Below are 21,140 nucleotides of genomic sequence, written 5' to 3'. Positions count from 1 at the left end.
TAAAAATAAACAATGTAAATATTTATTGCATAAGCTCGTCGTGACATTGCTGATATTCTAATTCTGTAAATTCTGTAATTAAAACCAATACAACTAGATCAAACTGAAATGTTTATCCACACCAGGAACACTTTGCTGTGCTTTCCATAACATATACATCACGGTGTACCGTATGATATTACATATCGTAATATTTAATAATATTATATAAGATTTAATTAATCACATAAAAGCCCGAAACTTAAAAGAATAAGACATTTTAGTGCCACACCACTAAAATCAACCCTGCCACTACGCTTTGATACAATCACAAGTTCAGACACAATCATTGTCACACAGCATTAAGGCGTTTACTCACATCACATAACCACGCTGATAGCATGTTCTACATAATTCATAATTTCCAAGTGGCTGGCAAAGAGAGGTTAGCAGGGCCTACAGGTCTGGAATTTTCCAGAGTAATCAGTGTGTCACACATCAAGCTGGCACTTATGAAGCTGGGTGGGAGACCAGAACTACTAAACATTTTCCAGTGCATGTGGACCTACAAGAACATGCTGTGAAATCTACTGCTTGGTGGACAATTCTCCAGAGCACTGGTTCTCAAACTGTGGTATGCATACCACCAGTGGTATTCAGAGCGGCGCCAGGTGGTATACCAGAAGACCATGGTAATTTGTTGTGTGCACTGAAAAAACAAAATATCATAGCTACATGAATGCTGGCCTGGAGTGAAGCTCAAATCTTATCACAAATAAACTAATCCCTGACATTTCAAAGCTTTTGCATACCAAAGAAGCTCACCCCTCACACTGAAATGGTGTTTTTGTGTGTGCCAGTAGTACAGATTTCAGGTCCAGAGAGTAAAAATTCAGACCAAGATTTTGTTTCAACCAACCAGTTGAGAATAACGAGTCACAGTCACAGGGTGTTCAACTGGTTGGTTGAAACAAAATCTGGTTCTGGATTCATACTCTCTGGACCTGAAATCTCCACCTCACACATGCTCACACATATTGTATTCAGACTAAGAGAGTTGTTTAACCAAGTAGTACTTGGTCACGTTGATTTGATCCAAAGTGGTACATAGTCCAAAAACGTTTGAGAACCACTGCTCTAGGGCCGCTCTTTAGCACACTAGCAGAGAGAAAAGCGACGGGTGTTGATGTTCATCTTCGTGACGCCGATGACTTTGAGGGGCGCTGACAAGCTGAAGCCTGTGCCGACGGGGAAGTCGCAGAGCAGGTCCGATAGCTCGTCGCGCTCCTCCAGCTCGAACGTGGCGTCGTTAAGCATCTTCCGGTGGAGGCTGCACGTCTGCTCGATCTTCAGCTTGTTGATGTCACTGCGCAGGCGCATCAGCTGCCGGGCCAGCTGCTGGTCCTGTACTCGCATCTCCGTCTATGGCGTGAAACAACATCTACGTATCTCAAGCATGTTATTGAGGACCCTTAGGATTATGTCTATGGTTCCAAGCTTTGTAAAGGAATGGTTATCATAGCTATTATAGCTCAACAAATGGAGTTTTGCACTAACACAGTGGTTCTCAGTCCTGTTCCTGGTGTGTCCCCCCCCCCCCCCCCCCCCCCCCCCCGCTACAATGTTTTCACTCCAACCCTATCTTCCCAGGCTCAGATGGTCCTTAATAGGCTAATGATGAATGTGGCAGGTTGAAAGCAGCATGGGTTGGAATGAAAACATTCTGGCAGAGGGAATGTCAGGAATAGGATTGAGAACTATTGCACTAACAACACAAAGGTTGTGAGTTCAAATCCCAGGCAGCACACAAACTATAAGCTTCTACTGTTCAAATAAAATTGTCTGAAAATGAATTAAATGTATTCCTGGGGAAGTAATACAAATCCTGGGGGGCACTCCACGAAGCCGGACTTCTTTATTAGCCGGGTAACTTAAGCCAAATGTAAGGAATGTCACGTACCTCTCTTGCTATCGGGCAGTCTCCATGTTTGGCTTAAGTTATCCAGCTAACTGGGAAATCCTGGGAAGTCCTTGTGGAATAGCCCCCTGGTGAATAGTTCACCAAATAATCCATCGGTGCATTTTCCCTAACCAGTTACTCAAAGCAGTGTTTCAGTAAAACCCTGGAGCCACTCTCACAAACCACAGGCCCATGGGTGGAACTTCATTCTATATACAGCTCTGGAAAAAATTAAGACCACTCTACATTTTTAAACAAATGTGCATTTTTAAATTCTGGTTTAATCCTAGTTCTGCTGGCAGAAGGTTATGCTGAGCAGCAGGTTGCTTCCAGGTTCAAAATTTCTAAGCCAGAAATACACAAGAACAGCGTGAAGCAGGAAACACTTTCAATGACCAGCAACCTTCCAGGTAAAGGAAGGAAGTGATGTTTTATCTCCAGAGATGACTGTCAACATATCCGACAGTTTCGCATGAATTGGAGGATGACATCAAGTGACCTTCAAAAGGAATGGGGAAACATTAAGTGCAGGTGTGAAGTGCACTGCTAGGACAGTTCATATCAGGCTCCTAGAAGCAGGACTGAAGTCCCATAAAGCAAGGAAGAAGCTCTTCTTTAATGAGAAGCAGTTTGCAAGCTGCAGTTTGCAAAAAAATATATATTATTCACAGATGCACATCCATAAATTGAGAAATAAGTGAAACAAAAAAAACTGTGCTGTGGTCTCTTAATTTTTTTCTCCAGAGCTGTGAATATTAGAATCATCACATTTTTTAAAGTACATACAAACAAAGCATAATCTGTAGTAGATATAAAACTTTCAGAACTGGACCACAGTCACTCAACATTCCTTTAGTGTAGAAATCAGAACAAACTGTAGGTATTGGCTCCTTACCAGCTCCTTCTTGACCCAGATCAGAGCCTCTTCAATACTGCCAAACCCTCTCAGACCCCCTGAAGACAGACTGCCGTCCTGTATGATTGCCGAGCCGTAGAGCGGTCGTTTTGGCCACCTCAGGGATGACAGTGTCTTGTCCTTGGGCCCAGCCTGTTCTTCCTGACCTTTGAGGCCCTTCATGCTCTTAGCTTCCAGCTGAGCCCTCCACTCCAAATAAGAAGGTTTCCGTATATCCAACCTCAGCTTCTCTGTCAAAGCCTTCAGCTTTCTAAGGTGGTCGTCATGGACAACAGCAACATCCTCCTGGTCACTTTGACTTTTGTCCTTAGTATTGGTTTGCGGGGGTGACACTTTATCCATGGTCAATTTAAGAAAAAACACACCAAAGATCCCTAGAAAATTTCTGAGAATTCACTAATTGTCAATAAATCAGTAACTGTTATCCGTGGTAGTTCTGCCTTCCGGCATTTATTAATGAGATGTTTTAATTGACGTTAAGCTGACAAAACATGGAAATGGATTTCAAGACAGGGATCAATGTTCATCCTGTACTTTATTTGGCAGGTCTCACTAGTATTTAGCAGTTCATTTTGCGAAATAAAACTTGTTTCATTTCATTCAGAAATGAAATACTAGTCTGGATACAGGTAAGAGTGCATAATGGAAATCTAATTAAAGCCATTGTAGTTCATTGTGCTTATTGTGTTTTGTGATGTATTAGATATGATGTTCATCCAGAGAAAATAAAAAAGTCCAGACAATGAAGAGGATGTCCGTGTACCAAACCAGTTCTATAAAAGAGAAAAAGACATACATGAAACACTCTATCTTCCATTTTCCTGGATAGTAAAAGATTTAAAAAAAAAAACGTGTTCATGATTGTTCATGAAAAGACTTTTTTGTTGTCAGTTTGCAAGTTAATCATGAAAAGTTCATCCTTCATTCATCCTCGTTTTGAGTCTGCATTTAAAGTAAGTTTCAGTTCATGCTCCTTCAGCTCCTTTACTATAAGTGGAATGTAGAATTTCCTCTTATTCCTGTCCTATGTTAAGCCTGTTTTCCACAATGCATGCTTTGCTGCAGCAATATATTTGCTCATCATGAAACATTGTAGGATTCCTAACATCACAGGCTATTCACTCATGCTTCAGTTCTGACTACTGCATTATGGGAATCCAAGACCCAGTGCTGCTGCTAGTTGGCGCAACCATCTGTTGGCTTCCTATGAATCAAAACCTACAGTAAATGACACATTCTTAAAATTGATAATTCGTAAAACAGATAAAAATGAACATACAGCAAGCTAATAAAAACCTAAATTAACCAGGTGATTCGATAGTGAAAATAAATATAAAAATATACTAACTAGCCAATAACTTAATCCGTGCCTCAATCCAAATTTTTAGATGACATTGAAAGCGTAATTAATTCTCAGAAGCGTCAATTCACTAATCAGAAAAAAAATAACAAAACTGACCTAATCGTGATCATGTATCATAGCAAAACAGTAGCCTGCTCCCACCAAAATTTACATCCTTACTGTATATGAGCAGGCCGTTTCCACAACAACAAACATGACCAGATGCATCATCACTTTTACTCCTGAAAACTTCCTGGTCCAACAACTTCCTTAATTCCAGTGTGGCCGAGCAACGCAGGCCAAACATTGTGAAACCATCCGGTCTTCCCATCCAGACAATTGCTCAATTATTGCTCTTGACTCTTCCTCATAACTTTAAAATTATAATCATGTCTGTGGCACATTCAAGGTTTATTTTCGGGGTTATTCCGGAGACTGTCAGGCGGGACCCCAGCCATGTGTTTCCAAGTTTCTGCTACCCTGCTGGAAAATGATTATTGAATCTGGGACAACCATCTGCCTGCTAAACTGGGAACCCCAGGAGTGCCGGCATTTATAGCTTTCTTTTCCATTTGTCGCCTGGTGCATTTTCTGTCCAACCGAGATGGCACCCCACTCACTAAAGGATGCAGTTTGTAGGTGCCTGTGAACTACGTGGCCTTTTTAGGGGAAACAATATTAATGACAAGGAGCACTAATAGAGGGCATGTAGAAACAAAATAATGGATTCATTCTTTAGAGTGACTCCACACTATTCCAGGAAGATAGCTCACGCTGCAAAGAAACAATAGCTTCCAAAATGACACAGGTCTTTTAGTTTCTGTCATTAAGAAAAAGATCATTTATTAGACGAGTTCAAGGGGTGAAGTTTGTTTTCAACTAGTACATCTCTGCTTCTTCACTGACCTCACTGCTTCTTTGAAGCACAGTTCTGAGATATACTGATTTATATTTGAAGTTACCAAAGAGATACTTCAGAATGGTAATATGGCAGGTGTCCGAGTTTTATTCAGCAAATATTACTGCCATCCAAATTCAATAACACATTTACATTATGCATGCCATGTCATTTCTATATTTAAATGTCTGTCCAACACTTCATCCAACCATCCACACATCCATCCATATATCTCCCTTATATCCTCCCTCTATCCTGGTCAGCCTCATGGGAAAATTTAAACGTATTAACTTTATATATACTTCTGAAGGATACCTCACCGGTAAAAAAAACACAGCTGACTTTACAGACCTATAAACCAGTTTCATATGAATAATCTCTGTGTAGCTGTTGCCTTCCCAGTGATAAAGTTCAGCACTAATCACTCCCCCAGAATGGTCTCTATGGTGTTGGCAGGAGGCCTTGGAATCATAAGGCAGAAAGGTCACAAAGGTTTGTTTGTCACATTCCATACAAGCTATTGGTGTTACCTTGAGTGGGCACTCACAGCATCTACAAAATCACCTCTCTAGGGCTCATAGAATTTTCCAGCATTGCAACAGATGCATCCATAAGACGTGCTTCACCCAAGCTGGTTGGCGTCTCCAAATGAATAAAGGCCTCTACCCCATTTCATACGCAGAAGGTTGCTGACATGTCCAGTGTGGATCCAGTCATATCTTGTAGTGCTATTTTATCCCCACTCAAAAAATGCTTTCTGTTAGTTGAAAAAACCATGGAAACCATTATTTCCCTTGGAGACATCAATGATGATTTTCATAATGGGATATATTAACCTGATAGGAAGACTCCTACTGTTCATGGGGCAGCTTTGTTTGAGTGTGAGAATAAGTTTTACTCTCCAGCCTTTTTAACCAGATTGCATCAAAGCCTCTGAATTGCCTGAGAACATTTCTGTAAGTCCTTGTTTTCCACAGACCAAACCATAATTGTGCAATAAAAGGTTTTGGATTCTGATGAACAGTATAAAAACTCAGTCTTAACTTCCTTGATTTAGGGTAATCACCTAATCCATATCAGGAGGGACCCTATGAGCTACGACAGGTTTTTGTGTACTGCAAGTTCAACTATTTCAATTAAATGGACCCAGATTGAACTTAAGCACTGAACTCGTGCTGCGTGCTGATTGGTCAGTCTCCTATAATCATGAATGTATTACTAATGTTAATGTGAAACAGATGGATGAGTCTTTTAATCAAAGAAACAAACCAGTCAAAGCACAAGAAGAATTGAACTAATTAGCCAATCACAAGAGCCTTTGAGCTTTAAAGTAGTTTGTAAAACCTGAAGTAGCTCATAGTGTCCCTCTGACAAGGATTAGATCACACTACTTTGATTATGCAGGCTGAATGCCTAACTAGATAACAAGTACTAAGGCAAATTAATTAGAGGAGGAGGGAAGTGCAACATGTGTTCTCTACCTAGTTAATGAGAGTTAACAAATCTCCTCGACCGCCATGTCAACACTGCTCAAATACTACAAATACTTGCCACATTTTTGGTAGCTTTCTAATACAGCTTTAACATCTGGAATAGTTGAGAGGGCCAGTGTTACCTGAGACGTCATCCAAGTCTAGTTCAGTCTATAAGAAGAGCCGTTGTGTTTTATGAATTTATCATTCACTCTGGAAAATCCATTAGACTCTGAATTTGTTCAGCTGGAATAACATTTGGCGGAACTTGTACTATTGCTATAATACATAAGAATGCAGGGGCATATTCTTTTTCTGTTTGGAATGTCTGTTCATTTAATGATTATACATACGTCGTGGGTCTCGGGAAATTAGGGACATTGCATTTATTATTTTGTCAAATATCTATAACAAAAGCACTGATGAAGCACTGGTATATGATAAGCATGTTATATAAACTTAATGCTACAGATCTTTTCATGAGGCTGGGGAAGTTTTTATATCACTGACAGGCAGGGGGCGCTGTGAGGGGGGGGGGGGGGAGGTTAGGATGATTCCAAGTGCAAAATAATTGGAACAGAACTGGATTGGTCTGGGATGGGGGCCCAAAATCTCTAGAGACACCCCTGCTGACAGGTGCAAGCTTAAGTTCAGAGGGGACACAGTCCGGTGGCCCCGGGATCAGGGGGTCAGTAGGGCTGTTATTGGGGGGGCTTTTCAGCAGATACATGAAACTTGTACATCTGTCATCACCACTGTTATTGAACAGTAGACACAGCAGTACACATATTAAAATAAATACCTTCCCTCCCCCCACTCAAAACTAAAAGTTTGTTTGCATCTAGCTCACTTGCCAAAATATATAATAAATGTTATGCTTAACAGAGATATTTCATAGCATAGTCGGAGTCCAGCCAGGGGCACCTATACTTTCTGGGGCCCCTAGACTTTCTGGGGCCCCTGACAAATGTCATCCTGGATCCCCCTCTAAATTTTACATATGATTTTACATATTCAAGGACCCCTGTAAAGTGTTGGCCCCCCTGAATCTGCCAGGGTACCCATACCCCTACTATACCCTGAAGAACAGGTACCTCTTATTTAAACTCAGAATGCACTTTAAAGTTCAATGCCGTGGGAAACTAACATTATATCTAGGATATGTCTCGCAAAATAGGTAATTATATATTCTTTTTAAATGACAAACTACAGTGTGGGTTTATACATGATGCATGGCTATGAGAAACATTTTATACTTTTCTGAAACTTTGTCCCACATAAGTGAATGAAAAAAAATCTCTTGGGAGACAGGACCAAAGTACCTTTTCAAATTCCCGTCTGGAGTGAACTAATTAATCACATTACCTCGGTTAGATCCTTACCGCAGCAAGGAGCGATACCTCAAGTAAAGGCTTTATTTCGGGCCAAAGCATCCGGGAGACGCTACAATGCAGTATTTGTGCACAGGGCTACACTGCAAAGACCCGCTTCAAGGCCACGTAAGAGAGAGGTAATGTAGTCGGTGAATTGACGCCGAAACTCCCACGAACCGCATAACCTAAGCCGCCCCAGACGTCTTGCAGAATAAACGGAGACTGTAAGTGATAGGCTGAGACTAGCGTCTTGTTTGGTAGCCTACAGTTCACATAAACAGGACAGGCGTGCCATCTGGCGTGTAAGGCAGGACCAATATTTTTTAATAAATGATATGGAAATCCACAGTATTATAATTACAAATACATGCGCTGCTCACTACCAAAACGTAGCATTCAGCATTACAACATTTTGATTGCTTGACAACACATTACGTTCAAACATTATAAAATATGAAATATAAAATATATAAAATATTAAACGAATGCTTAACGATGGTCATTCAATGGCAATGATTCGTTAAACAGGAAGAATACGAGCCTATGCTTATTATTTTAACGCTAATAATTGTGTTGTTAAAACAAGTCATGCATTAATTCATTTTTTCCAGTGATTGGATAATGAACAGAAATGCAATGATAAAGTGCAAGTGCGCTGACTCACCTGTTTTTCGCTGATGCGCCCTTGATCCAGCTTTTCTTCGCCTCCGTATTAAAGACGCGCCTGATTTTCCTAATTGACTTAACAATCCATTATTTCATCCAACACGATTCGCATATCACGTTAGTGCATTGACTCTCCCCATTCAGAGGTAAATTTAATGCATAATTTTGTGCATCGGGGAAAAGAGGAGAGGGGGCGTTGTCAGGTGCCGGCTGCCCGCAGACGAAGCAGTGATGCGCCGCGAGTCTGCGAGCTTCGCCCGAATTGCTGCAATGTGCGACTCATCTAAGGATTTATTAGAGGACCAGACATATGGCACAGCAAGCAGTGGGTATTCACAGCGCAATGGCGCTGTCCTAAAGCCGTCCGATTTAATGGCTTTCTGATCATATACTGTTCATTCCATGTATATTTGTTTATTCAGCAAACGCATTTTACCTTCCTGTCGTACGGAAAATGCTGCAGTGTAGAATATTTGTTGCACAAGTCTGTTCTGGACAAGACTGCAGCCATGTAGTCAACAGTGGGTTGGGGGGGACCAAGGCCATAATTATAATATATATTGGGCGGGAGAGGGGGGGGCATTCTGAGCACGTCTGAATATCCCCCAATATATATTATTCTGGGATGAATCATTGTTCATTGCATATAGTTTTATTGTATGGAATTGAAAGCAGGGATATTGCTAGAGATTTTGGGCCCCATTTAAGCAATCCAGTTATGTTACAAATTTCCTAACTGCAGCCCCCCCCCCCCCCCCACTGCACCCACGGTTGGTAGTATTCATATCGTTTCCTATGAGTTTCTGGGGAATACAGGAAGAAAAAGATCATTGCTTTGAAAACGTGACATTATAACCACCTGACTTTTGAAAATCGACGAATGGTTATCTAAACAAGGACCTGTAGGAGTCCTGATTCTTTATTGATTGAATTTAGTTTCCATTTGGGCGTTTCAAAATAGAAGGTCAATCCGAGACGGCCAAGTCTGAAATCAATGGCAAAAGGGTAAATCAAAAGCGAGTTGGCTCTTTATTCTGACTCTTTTAAGTGAAGCTTGGGAACTGGTGTGGTCTGTTCACCTTAAACACAAGTGATTATACAGTGGGTGTAGGGGGCGCCATTCTGGTCAGAAAAAAATGCTATTTGCACATATTACGTTCATTGAAATTAAAAAGTACTGTAACATTATATTTGAAAATATGGATTGTGTTAATCATATCAATGTGTAGTAATAATTTAATCAGAATTTATGGGGGGTCTTTAAATTGAATGTATTTACTAATTTTTGTGTGGATGAATAACTGGTTGAGCTCTCTCACCTTGCACCCCCAGAAGAAGCTTAGCTTCATGTTAGAATGTCTCAAAGAAGAGAAGATGGAATGTGTGAAATAAGCATTCCGGTGTACCTGCACTTATACTTGTACAAATGGCAAATAAAGGATCATTTAATTTCATACTGCATCCTGGTGAAAGATGAAGAACACCACATGCCTGCTCAACGCAGTGCAATATCGTGAACCTCAAATATAACAAACTTCGTTTTATACTTTCTGTATGCGTGACTAATGTATTTTATTCTGGTTACATTTCTTTACATAAATGTACAGTATGTGCATGCATCGGTAGAAATTGCTGCTCATCTAATTGTACTAGTGCAACTGCGCATGTAGAATGAGCATAAAAATCCAGAGCTTCTCTTTTCTGTGTGCTGATCTCACTGTGATGTCAGAAGAGGAAGGTAACACTGCTACCTCACAGCTCCAAGGTTGGTGTTTGAATCCCCCTCTGCGCTCTGTGTGTGTGTGTGTGTGTCGGGGGGTGTATGTATATATTACATTGTGGGGACCAAATTTGTTTACAGTCCAGCCCCCACAGTATCACAATATTTATATTTTTTTTCATGTCTACGATATATAGCCTAGGCCAAATGTCCCCACAATGTGATAAAATCTGTTATTTTTATGTTGTGGGGACTATTTTTGGGGAAAAATGATTTTATTACTTACGATTACTTTATTTGCGGTTAAGGTTAGGGCTAGGTAGGGGTTATGGTTGCCATCCCATAGAAATGGATGGACGGTCCCCATAAAGATGTGAAGTGTGTGTTTGTGTGTGTGAAACATTGGCATGGTGTCACTGTGTCATGCGTGCTCCACCTGGGTACTCTGCTTTCCTCCTCCTCTCCGAAGATGTGCAGTTAGTCTAATTGGTGTGTCTGCTGCCTGTAGCTTGTGAGTGTATATATACCCTGCAGTGGGCGGGCAACCCGTCCAGGCTGCATGCCAGCCATTTGCTCCAGGCTGCAGGACGCTGCAAGCCTCTCTGTGTCTGCAAACCAGGTAAGGAATTGGAAAATTAATGAATGGTTGAGACCAAAGTCAGTCAGATTTATATTGGGTAGGGCTGATTGAAACTCTGATCGTATGCCAAATTATTCTTGGAATGCAGGGATGCGCAATGTCCTGGAAATATGCCGTTCCGCTATTCAGCAGCAGTAACATTAGCCAGCAACAAGCTTCACCACCACAACCCCGTCCTGTCCAGTTGGCAGCACCTTGGCTGGCAAACTGTACTGCTGGCATCACATCTTGGGGGGATTTTTAGTATCGTCATACCATCCTGACATTAACACGGTCCATACTGTGGTATACGGTATTTGAACTAAAATACCACACTCTACCCAAAATACCATACCTGTAAATATCGCGGTATACGGTGTTACCGTAAAGCCCGGCACACACCGGCTGTGTGGCGTTTGCATGTCGGCTGTGGAATGTTCATTTTCATTTCGGCGCCCATGTTAACAGGTTACAGAAACCGCACTGCCTGCCGGAGACACGTGTGTCAGATGCGACACACACCTCACAGCAGCGGCGAGTCATCTAGAGATTTGGCCTATTTTTCATACGTGAGGTCAGCGGTTCTCAGGGGAAATAGACAGCTACAAGATCTGTTGATAGTCAAACTGACGTCATACCAACATTACATAACTGACATCTTTCACTATACTTTCAACGTCTAGGCTATATATCATAGACGTATCTCTCGCTCTGAATAAGGGTAGACAAAAATCATGTGACTGCTTGCTGATTCAAACTGGTCAGCTTTATGGTCTGTGGATTTCTACACTAAACATTCTATTATTGACGGTCATTATCAAAGGTAAACTCAATGTAGAGAGACCAGGCTTGCAGTAGCAGAGCACAACAGTGAGACGAGCAGTGTGTCTGGGCCTGGTGCCCCCTGACCCCCTGCCTCTGGATGCTCTTCATCCTCCTCCATGTAATAAATATGCCTAAGGTGGGATGTCTGCTATCCATCCATCCATCCATCTTAAGAACATAAGAAATTTACAAACGAGAGGAGGCCATTCGACCCATCAAGCTTGTTTGGGGAGAACTTAGCTAATAGCTCAGAGTTGTTAAAATTGTATCTAGCTCTGATTTAAACGAACCCAGGGTTTTAGCTTCTGCTACACTAGTAGGAAGACTATTCCATACTCCAACTACACGCTGTGTAAAGAAGTGTTTTCTCAAATTCAGTTTAAAATGTTAAAATGTTTGGCTGAACAGCATCAAGATCTGTTAGAATCTTATATACCTGGATCATGTTCCCCCTTGATCTCCTTTGTGTGAGGCTGAACTGATCCAGCTCAGCTAACCTTCCATCATAAGACATTCCTCTAAGACCAGCAATCATCCTTGTAGCCCTACATTGAACCTTTTCCAAGGCAGCAATGTCCTTTTTAAGTCATCTAGAGATTCAGCCTGCTATGGATATACCAGATATGTAACTGCTTATCCTGTTCAGGGTCAAAGGGGATCCACAGCCTATGGGTGCAAGGCAGGGAGCAAACCAGGATGGGGTGCCAACCCATCACAGGACACACTCACACAGGCAATCTGGAAACTCAAGTCAACTTCAGTCTGTTTTTGAACTGTGGGGGAGACCAGAGTACCCATAGGAAAACCCACGATGACACAGGGAAAATGTGCAAGCTCCACACACATGAGAGACTCGAACCCTGGTCCCAGAGGTGTGAGGCGACAGCACCACCCACTGCACCAACATGTCACCCCCATGCTGCTATCAATTTATTGGAATTTAATTTTCCAATTAAGAAAATGGTTGATTGCCTACATGCACAAATTATTTATACAGCTATACTTAACATATTTAATTCCCTTACGTTGTACAATGTGTTGATGTATAAGATTAACTAAAAACCTACAAATATTTACCTACTGTACATTTGTCTATGACAAAGTCATGAAAAGATGTCTTGCAGGCCGGTAATTTGAGACCCCTGCTCTACAGAATCCAATGATAAGTGCTAAATATCCCTTGGTAATCACTCTAGTTTGACATTTGGGACTTCAGTGTTAAACAAGTTCAGATTTTAGCTCTCTAAGTATGTTTTTAAGGGTTTCAGAGCCAAACACCTAACCGAAGCTAAATTCATATAAAAAAAATTAGCAGTTATTGGTAGCTTCTGCTAAATTTTGTTGTGGTTTATCAGTTTAGCGTTATTGAATTAAACCTTGGAGTTAGCAGATTAGCGGTTATGGAAGCTAACTTTTCGGTTGGCTGTGCCCATCACTGTATATAGTATAAAGATCTTCCTAACATCACAATTAGAATGAGAATAGTATTATGCAGATATTTGAACTGATTATAGGAGAATGACTGACCTACTCCTATCTGGTTGAAATCACTCCCGGTGTTTTAGAGCCCAATGAGCTTGCAATGAAAAATCTGCGATGAGGGATTATGACGTCAGTCATGCGTAAGAGTTTGCCTACACTAACCTACAAAATCTACATTACTGTGTCCTCACCCATTCTTAAAAATGAATGTGCCATTAAACCAGCTTCGGAAGAGGCCACATGCACCACAGCTCAGGAGGCTGCAAGCTCCTCCTCTCCTCCACGTTTGACCTGCCAGGCATCCTTCCACCCTCCTGGATATTTTATTTCTTTCCCCTGACATCGAGTCCCCAAATGCACTGACAGCTGGGCTCCAGGTGAAGCGGCTACTGCTAGAGCTAATTTAAGCAATCATAGTGCTGCAAAAAGACAGGGATCGTCAGATTGCCTGGACAAAAGGAAACTTAGGATGTACGCAAAAGGGACAATAACGGACGAGACCTGACGCGCCACCGATCTTGGGACCGATAAAAGCCGGTAAAGTTAAGCATGGCAGACGACTCTTCCATAAACGGGGAGGACAAGGACCCTGATGTTGAGCTTTTTGTGAAGGTAAGACGAGTTTGCGTGTAACTCGTCAGTAACAAAATTAATCTATTTTAAAATGATGCATAACAGAAATGTTATAAAAGCCATCTGAGATCCCAGTGCGTTTTTATATTACCGCAAGAAACTTCTAGGTACTGAGCTTGCATCCCTCTGTTTAAAATAAGGCTCCCGTAACGTGACACTTGTGATAGAGTTACTATCACACCTTGCCCAGTGCCCGATTCCTGATGTTGTGTGAAGAATGAACGCCATTCATTGGAAGATGTCCGATGACTACAAGAACACAGGTCGCCATAAATTTTATATAATGAATAATTCTGATAGAATTATTCTTTTTCTTCATATTTCGATATTTAATCTAATTAAATATGAATCTTTTTATTAATTAAAGATGTATCTTTATTTCTACTCTGCGGGTTAAAGCTTTCACACAAGTTTAGAAAGTACCTCTATATACATTTTTTTCCCCGTATACTTTTTTTCGTTCCCACACACGTGACATAGAATAAGACGTTAAGTTTATGGTTTATTATCGTAATGGTTTTATAATTGTATATATATATCGTATCAATTTTGATAATGACTCGATCTGGAGGCAAGGGGCCATTCAAATTAAGACAGTATAAAATTTGTTAATTAAATGAAATACATGTCCAGGATGCTGGTCCTATTTGCAAACCAAAAGAGCTTGGCAGTTTAAGCACTGCTCAGTAACAAGTGTGATGACTTCTGCATGAAAATGGAATGATCGTAAATAATCAGTTTCAATTTATCCGTTTTGGAAGAGTAAACGTTTCTATGAAAATGGATGATTGTAATTGACTGGGTTATGATGAACAAGATCAGCTTAGTCGCCTTCAATTAACCACCCACATACCTGTTGACCTGCGTTTTTCTGCACCGTGGCTGTCCATCAGTTTGCAGTGGTAGTAGCTTATGTTTATTAAGGTGTTTGTGCGTTTGCGCAGCAGAGAATGTGAGTATGTAAAACGCCAATGCCTGATAACTCCGACTTGCAGTTGTCCTTTGTAATTCTTTGAAGCAAGTTTATATGACATTTGTGGACTGGTCTGTGACCTCATCAGTTCTACACTCCTGCCATGCACGATGACTATACAGTGTCCAGTTAAAAATAAATAAATAAATTAATTAAATAACAGTTACTCTCCAACGTGAATAGGCCTATGCCAATACTGTTTAAAGTCACCAATTTCTAGTCTTCCTTTGAAGGGCTCGGGGAATAAAGTTCTCTGTTTCTTCCCAATTTTTGTAAGTTTTGTGTTATAATTCCTTCTGGAATACTCACTAAAAACACTTCTAACTTCGTGTAAAAATGCAACATACAAAAAATGTAACTCCATGCCTATCTTAAAACCCAGTCTTCTCAGTGACATTTTAGTTATGTCAGTTAAACATATCCTGCCTTACCATTACACACTTGTCTGAATTCAGATGACCTCATAATAAACAAAGAGCAACACTTTGTAAATTTTTAGACAGCTTGAGAAGCATTTAGTTTCGTTGCCATGGCCCTAAAGCTAGTTTGAAATAGCACTGAACTTTGAGAGGTTCATAAGCTCTCCCGTACAACCTTGCTCTTTGAAAACTCTTACCTGTCCAGCAGCTAACATAGCAAGTAATGGAATTTTCATGAATAATTCAAGTGCTCTTCAGTCTTCAGTGACAGGATTAGATTTCCAAATTTATCCCTCGTAAAAATGTGATACCCTTTGATTAGTATGCAAATTTGCTTATGACTCATTGCACAAATAGAGTTTTTCTACGGCTTTATAGATATGTATCTCAAAAATAGCCCTGCATTTTTGTATACCATTTACATGTTAGTTTTAGCCTGTGTTGGGTTGGCAGCCCATCCTGGATTGTTCCCTGGCTTGTGCCCATGACTTCTGGGATAGGCTGCAGACCCACCACAACTCTGAATAGGAGAAGTGGTTACAGAGAATGGATGGATGGATATTTAAAAAAAAAAAACCTGCCTCTGAATGTGTGTGTTGTGAACTTACCTGCATGTAAGGGTACCATGTCGTTTGGTTTTGCAGAGCTAGCTTTACACATAATTGCCTTCCGTTCGATCCAGGGTGGTCACTTTCAGGTATTATGTGGATATTTTGGCAGTGAGGTTACGGTTGTTTCAACACTGAGCCCACACACCGGTGTAATCTAACACTCTCCTTGCACTGCTGTAGTCCTAGTGGACACATTTTATATCAATCTGGTCTCTTAATCCTGGATGTTTTTATCCATGCTGGTGAAATAATGCTTTCCATTCAAGCTTTCCATCGAATATTTTTTGTCAATGATGATAAAATTGATAGTTATTTCATGCAAGACAGGTCCGGAGACATCATTTATACTGCTAATTTCATTCTGTCCTTAAACGAGGGATTAAAGATGAATATTCTGAAATGATTAAATACATGCATAGAAAAAAATAGACGTCCCAGAAAAATATAGGTATATTTGTCTTCAATATTTACCTGTATCTTATCTTAGTTATATTTGTCTTATATAAATATAAAACCATTACTCATTAACTAGTATGTAGGTAAGAATCACTGGAGAATCACATAGGTTTACTATATGACCAAAAGTATGTTTACACCAGTTTGACCAGCATCTCATTCCAAAACCAAGGGTATTAATATGACGTTACTCCACCCTTTGTTACTATAAAGCCTGTACTCTTCTGGGAAGGTTTTCTGTTAGATGTTGGAACATTGCTGGTGGGATTTGCGGCCATTCAGGTTGGGTATGGATGTTGGCTCATCAGTTCTATTTCTGTGAGCTTGTGTGGCCGACCACTTCTCAGCAGAACTTACTCCCAGGAGTTTTTACCTGCACAATAATTTCACATGCTGTTGACCAGGACAGATCAAGCAATGAACTGACTTATTGAAAAGATGGCATTCAATGATGGTGCCAAGTGGAAAGTCACTGACCTCTGCTGTATGACCACCCATTCTGTTGCTGATGCTTGTTGAAGCAGACTGCATGATTGTGTGCTTAATTATGCACCTGTGTCGGCAATGGGTGTGGCTTAATTGGGCAATTCCTCTAATTAATAGGGGTCTTCACATAATATATATGTATGCTCATGTCTTTGTCAGGCAGGAATTGATGGAGAGAGTATTGGGAATTGTCCTTTTTCCCAACGCCTATTCATGATCCTGTGGCTCAAAGGTGTGGTCTTCAACATCACCACCATTGATATGAAGAGGTATGTCATAGTTCAGCCTTCAGGGCACACCGGGCTGTTTATTATGCATTGTGTTTTCAAAAAAACGAAGTCAGCCTGAGATGAAAAACACTGGTAGAAAAGGAGCTTCTCGGGCATCAATGCCTTTTTATCTTCTGCAGAAAACCACCTGATTTGAATAATCTGGCCCCAGGAACTAATCCACCATTCCTCACATTTAATGGAGAGGTCAAGACTGATATCAATAAGATTGAGGAGTTCCTTGAAGAAGTCCTAGCGCCTCCCAAGTATGTAAACCCAGGGGCGTCAGAAGCATTTTGAATGTAGGGGGGACACACTGGCATAAAACTAATATTTTATGTTAAATGTGGGGGGGTCCAAATGAATAATTACGAAATGTGAGGGGGACACATCCCCCTCAGATTTAAAGGCGGTGACGCCCATGAGTAAACCAACCAGAAATGTGTTTTGGCTGCTGTACTCTATACTCGCAATCAGAAGGTCATGGGTTTAAATCCAATGTCTACCAGAGTGTTACAATTGGGCCTTTAAGCAAGGTGCTTAAGCCCAGTTCTTCCAGAGACACTGGACTATGTATAATACTTCTTGTGTTTTGGTGGTGTGCTTCTTCAAAAACCTAAACCTAAAACTTGTACATCCCATTATACTTACCTGTCAAAAAACTCACCAGCAGACAAATAACTAAGCAATTATTTTTCTTTAGGTATCCTAAACTGGCCGCAAAGCAGAGGGAATCAAATATTGCTGGGAATGACATTTTTGCCAAATTTTCGGCATACATCAAGAACACAAAACCAGAGGCCAATGCTGGTTAGTAACGGGATAATATATGTCTCACTTTTCCCTATATCTTAATCTCTTCAAAATGTTCATGCAAATTGGATGCGAGGCTGTTTGAAATAGGAACTTTTAATTTAGTGGCTGTGTGTTTAAGTTCCCTCCTTTTCATGGTGCTTCCTGACAGTCACAGTCTGAGTGCCAAAGAAAATGTGAGCCTGACATTATTTACACATTATTTCCTTCATGCATTATAAATATTGAACGTTTAGTTCAATACGGCGTTGAGTCATTCCATCATGACCGTTTTCTGATTGTAAGCATCACGGAATATTTTAAAAATTATACTGCAACCAGTAATGTTACATGGCCAGATTTTGCACACTAGTAACCCAGTTGCACCACACAGCTCTGGAGAAGGGACTGGTCAAAGCTTTGAAGAAACTGGATGTCTACTTGAACACCCCCCTTCCTGATGAGGTCACAGAAGATACCAACAGCAGCCGGAGGTTTCTGGATGGGGATGACTTGACTCTGGCTGATTGCAACCTCCTGCCAAAACTACACATTGTTAAGGTGGATTAATGACTTTCACTAGTTACGTACTGTATACTATATTGCTGTAAGTGGGGTGGCTAGCACTGTACACCTCTGGGACCAGCGTTTGAGTCTCTGCCATGGCTCCATGTGTGTAGAGTTTGCAGGGTTTCCCTGTCTCGTCGTAGGGTGTCCTCCATGTGCTCTAGTTCCCCCCCACAGTCCAAATACATGCTGAGACTGATTGGAGTTACCGAATTGCCCATAGGTGTGCATGTGCGTGCGTGAATGGTGTGTGAGTGAATGGTGTATGAGTGAATTGTGGGAAAATGTGCCTTGCGATGGGTTCGCACCACACCATGGGTTGATCCCTTCTTTGCATTTAAAAACAGAGAGGCTAATAGCCAGCCTGATGTGACGAGGCAGTTCATTCCACAACCTGGGTGCAAGTACTGGATGGACATAATCTACCAACCCAACAGTCGATATCACATTATATAAAGCTTCATGCTTCTGTGTCAAAGCTAATAGCTTAAAATAAGATTAGTAGGGACAATTAATGTACATAAAAACAAATAATGTAGATAAAAATAAAACACCTAAACTTATTTTTAATTAGGCCAATTTTGAGACTATTCTTTTGAAAAACGTGTTCAATAGGAGAAGATAATTCTGCTTGTGCATTTTGAGTAGTCACATACTTAAATTCGTTTGCTTGCTTGTCGTTTAAGATTGTCGCTAAGAAGTACCGTGACTTTGACATCCCGGAGGACATGGCCGGAGTGCGGCGGTACCTACAGAACGCCTATGAACGAGAAGAGTTCATCAACACGTGTGCGGCGAACCAGGAGATGGAGCTGGCCTACGTGGATGTCGCAAAGCGGCTGGCTTAGTGAAGCCGCCTGGGACCGTGGCAGCAGCTGTCGCATTCCCATATCTAACATTAGACATTTTTATTTGTGGAACATGCAACGAATGAGATGTTCTATCACCCTTCCAGGCGACTCAAACAATACAGAGAGACCATAATAGAAATATTAGCTTACTAGATTTTTATTAGCTTATGACTCTGACCATTATAAGTGGTTGGAGGATAAGTTATAATACACAAAGAGCAGGTTTGCACAAATTTATTACACATCTTGTTGTTCATTCAAGGTTTTTATATAATGTGATGTATAGGGAAGACGATGCATGGACATTGAAAATATTTTGTTTAACTTTTTAGCGTGAACAATATTCCTGTATGTAAATGCACAGCAGGTTGAGTTGTTGTCTTACAGTTCCAGGGTTTGGGGTTCAAATCCAGACCCAAATTTATGCGTGTGCAGTCTCTCCATGTCGTGTGAGTTTTCTCTGGGTACTGTTATTTTTAAAGACACACACTAAGATAAATTGGCGCACGAGGGTGTGCACGCCCTCCGATGTACTCATCACATCTAGGGAGTACTGCTGCCTTCTGCCTTTTGCTTCCAGAGACAGGCTCCGCCCCCAATCCCCATCCAGGATAAGTGGACAGATTACAGCATGTAAATACTCTGATTGCAGCATGTAAATACTCTTTTAATTTGAATGTGTGATAGTACAAAATCTTCCTTTTCTCTGTAACATACATGCATACGTGCAAACTGGACAGCTGTTTGATTTAAAGATATGAATGGGATATAAAAATATTGAATTCTAGTAATCTGATTCTTTTATTGTTTTATTTTAATAGTGATACTTTGTATATAATTTGTGCACATAAATAAAAGAAAAGGAAGAGTGTGAATAATAGGGTAGAACGTATTGATTCTGAAATGTAAAGGAGTAAATTTAGAAAAAAAAGGCAGACAGCACAACCTGCTGGTAATCAATGGTATTTTATTCTTCAGATTGGAAATTAGGTATAACGATGGTCCAGTGGGGAGCACTGTTCCCTCATACCTCCAGGGTTGGGAATTTGAATCCCACCTCCAAGCTCTGTATCTGAAGTCTGCATGTTCTCCCATAGGGACATGGCTCTGCTGGCTAAGCCTCTATGCAAGATGAGGTGAAGAGGGAATTGGACAAACAGATGAAAATGGATGTTCTGTAATTAGTGCCTTTTCCTCTACATGGATTATTTTATTGTATTGTAGTTAAAAGACACAGTCACCACATTGTTTACTAAATTGGGCGTTTTTAAGCTATATTCAGACATAGACAATGTAATGTTTGATACCTACGTGAGAGGAATGTAGGATTTAAATAAACCTAAATTGCAACACGCATATGTATGGTCATGACTTGTTTTTGTCGTAATTAGAAAACTTGTCACGCAACCAGAATTTCTGATATTCAGATTACATGTAATCTATTCACGCCATGGGGTAAAATGGCAATTTTTTTTATATATGCATGGTGGCATGGGCTGGCCATCTAGTTCAAACTACATGTCATTGGCTCCACCTAGTGGTCACAGTCACAAAGTACGGTAGCCTTAACCAAAAAGCCGTAAGTTGGTTTGGAGGTAAGGCTGACCGCTGGCGTAGTGCCTAACACTGTTGCCTTACACCTCTGAGCCTGAAGTTCTCATGCATGATCTTCCTGTATCATCTCAGCCCAGTACTCTGATTTACCCCAGTCCAAAACACGCTAAAGTGATTTGGAGTTACCAAATTGTCCGTAGGTGTGCGTATGCGTGCCCTGCTAGGAGTCAGTGCCCCATCCTGGGTTATTCCCTGCCTTGCTCCCATAGCTTCCAGT

The 21,140-nt window shown here is 40.9% G+C and overlaps 2 protein-coding genes across 2 annotated transcripts; one reads left to right on the top strand and one right to left on the bottom strand.

Moving 5' to 3' along the window:
- Nucleotides 1-8,903, bottom strand: fam167aa (family with sequence similarity 167 member Aa). The gene is made up of 3 exons (XM_023839183.1): nucleotides 8,605-8,903; nucleotides 2,835-3,628; nucleotides 1-1,401 (listed from the first exon to the last, which is right to left on the bottom strand). Exons 2-3 carry the CDS (start codon nucleotides 3,195-3,197, stop codon nucleotides 1,138-1,140), a joined length of 627 nt encoding a protein of 208 aa, XP_023694951.1. The 5' UTR covers nucleotides 3,198-3,628; nucleotides 8,605-8,903; the 3' UTR covers nucleotides 1-1,137.
- A 4,718-nt stretch (nucleotides 8,904-13,621) lies between these two features.
- Nucleotides 13,622-20,417, top strand: clic5a (chloride intracellular channel 5a). Its single transcript, XM_023839327.2, has 6 exons — nucleotides 13,622-13,864; nucleotides 16,990-17,099; nucleotides 17,240-17,365; nucleotides 17,803-17,909; nucleotides 18,286-18,452; nucleotides 19,145-20,417. Exons 1-6 carry the CDS (start codon nucleotides 13,802-13,804, stop codon nucleotides 19,304-19,306), a joined length of 735 nt encoding a protein of 244 aa, XP_023695095.1. The 5' UTR covers nucleotides 13,622-13,801; the 3' UTR covers nucleotides 19,307-20,417.
- The last annotated feature ends 723 nt before the right edge of the window (nucleotides 20,418-21,140 follow it).

Source organism: Paramormyrops kingsleyae, chromosome 14, assembly GCF_048594095.1.
Source record: "Paramormyrops kingsleyae isolate MSU_618 chromosome 14, PKINGS_0.4, whole genome shotgun sequence".
Taxonomy (NCBI): Eukaryota; Metazoa; Chordata; class Actinopteri; order Osteoglossiformes; family Mormyridae; genus Paramormyrops; species Paramormyrops kingsleyae.
This window is presented reverse-complemented; position numbering and strand designations above follow the sequence as displayed.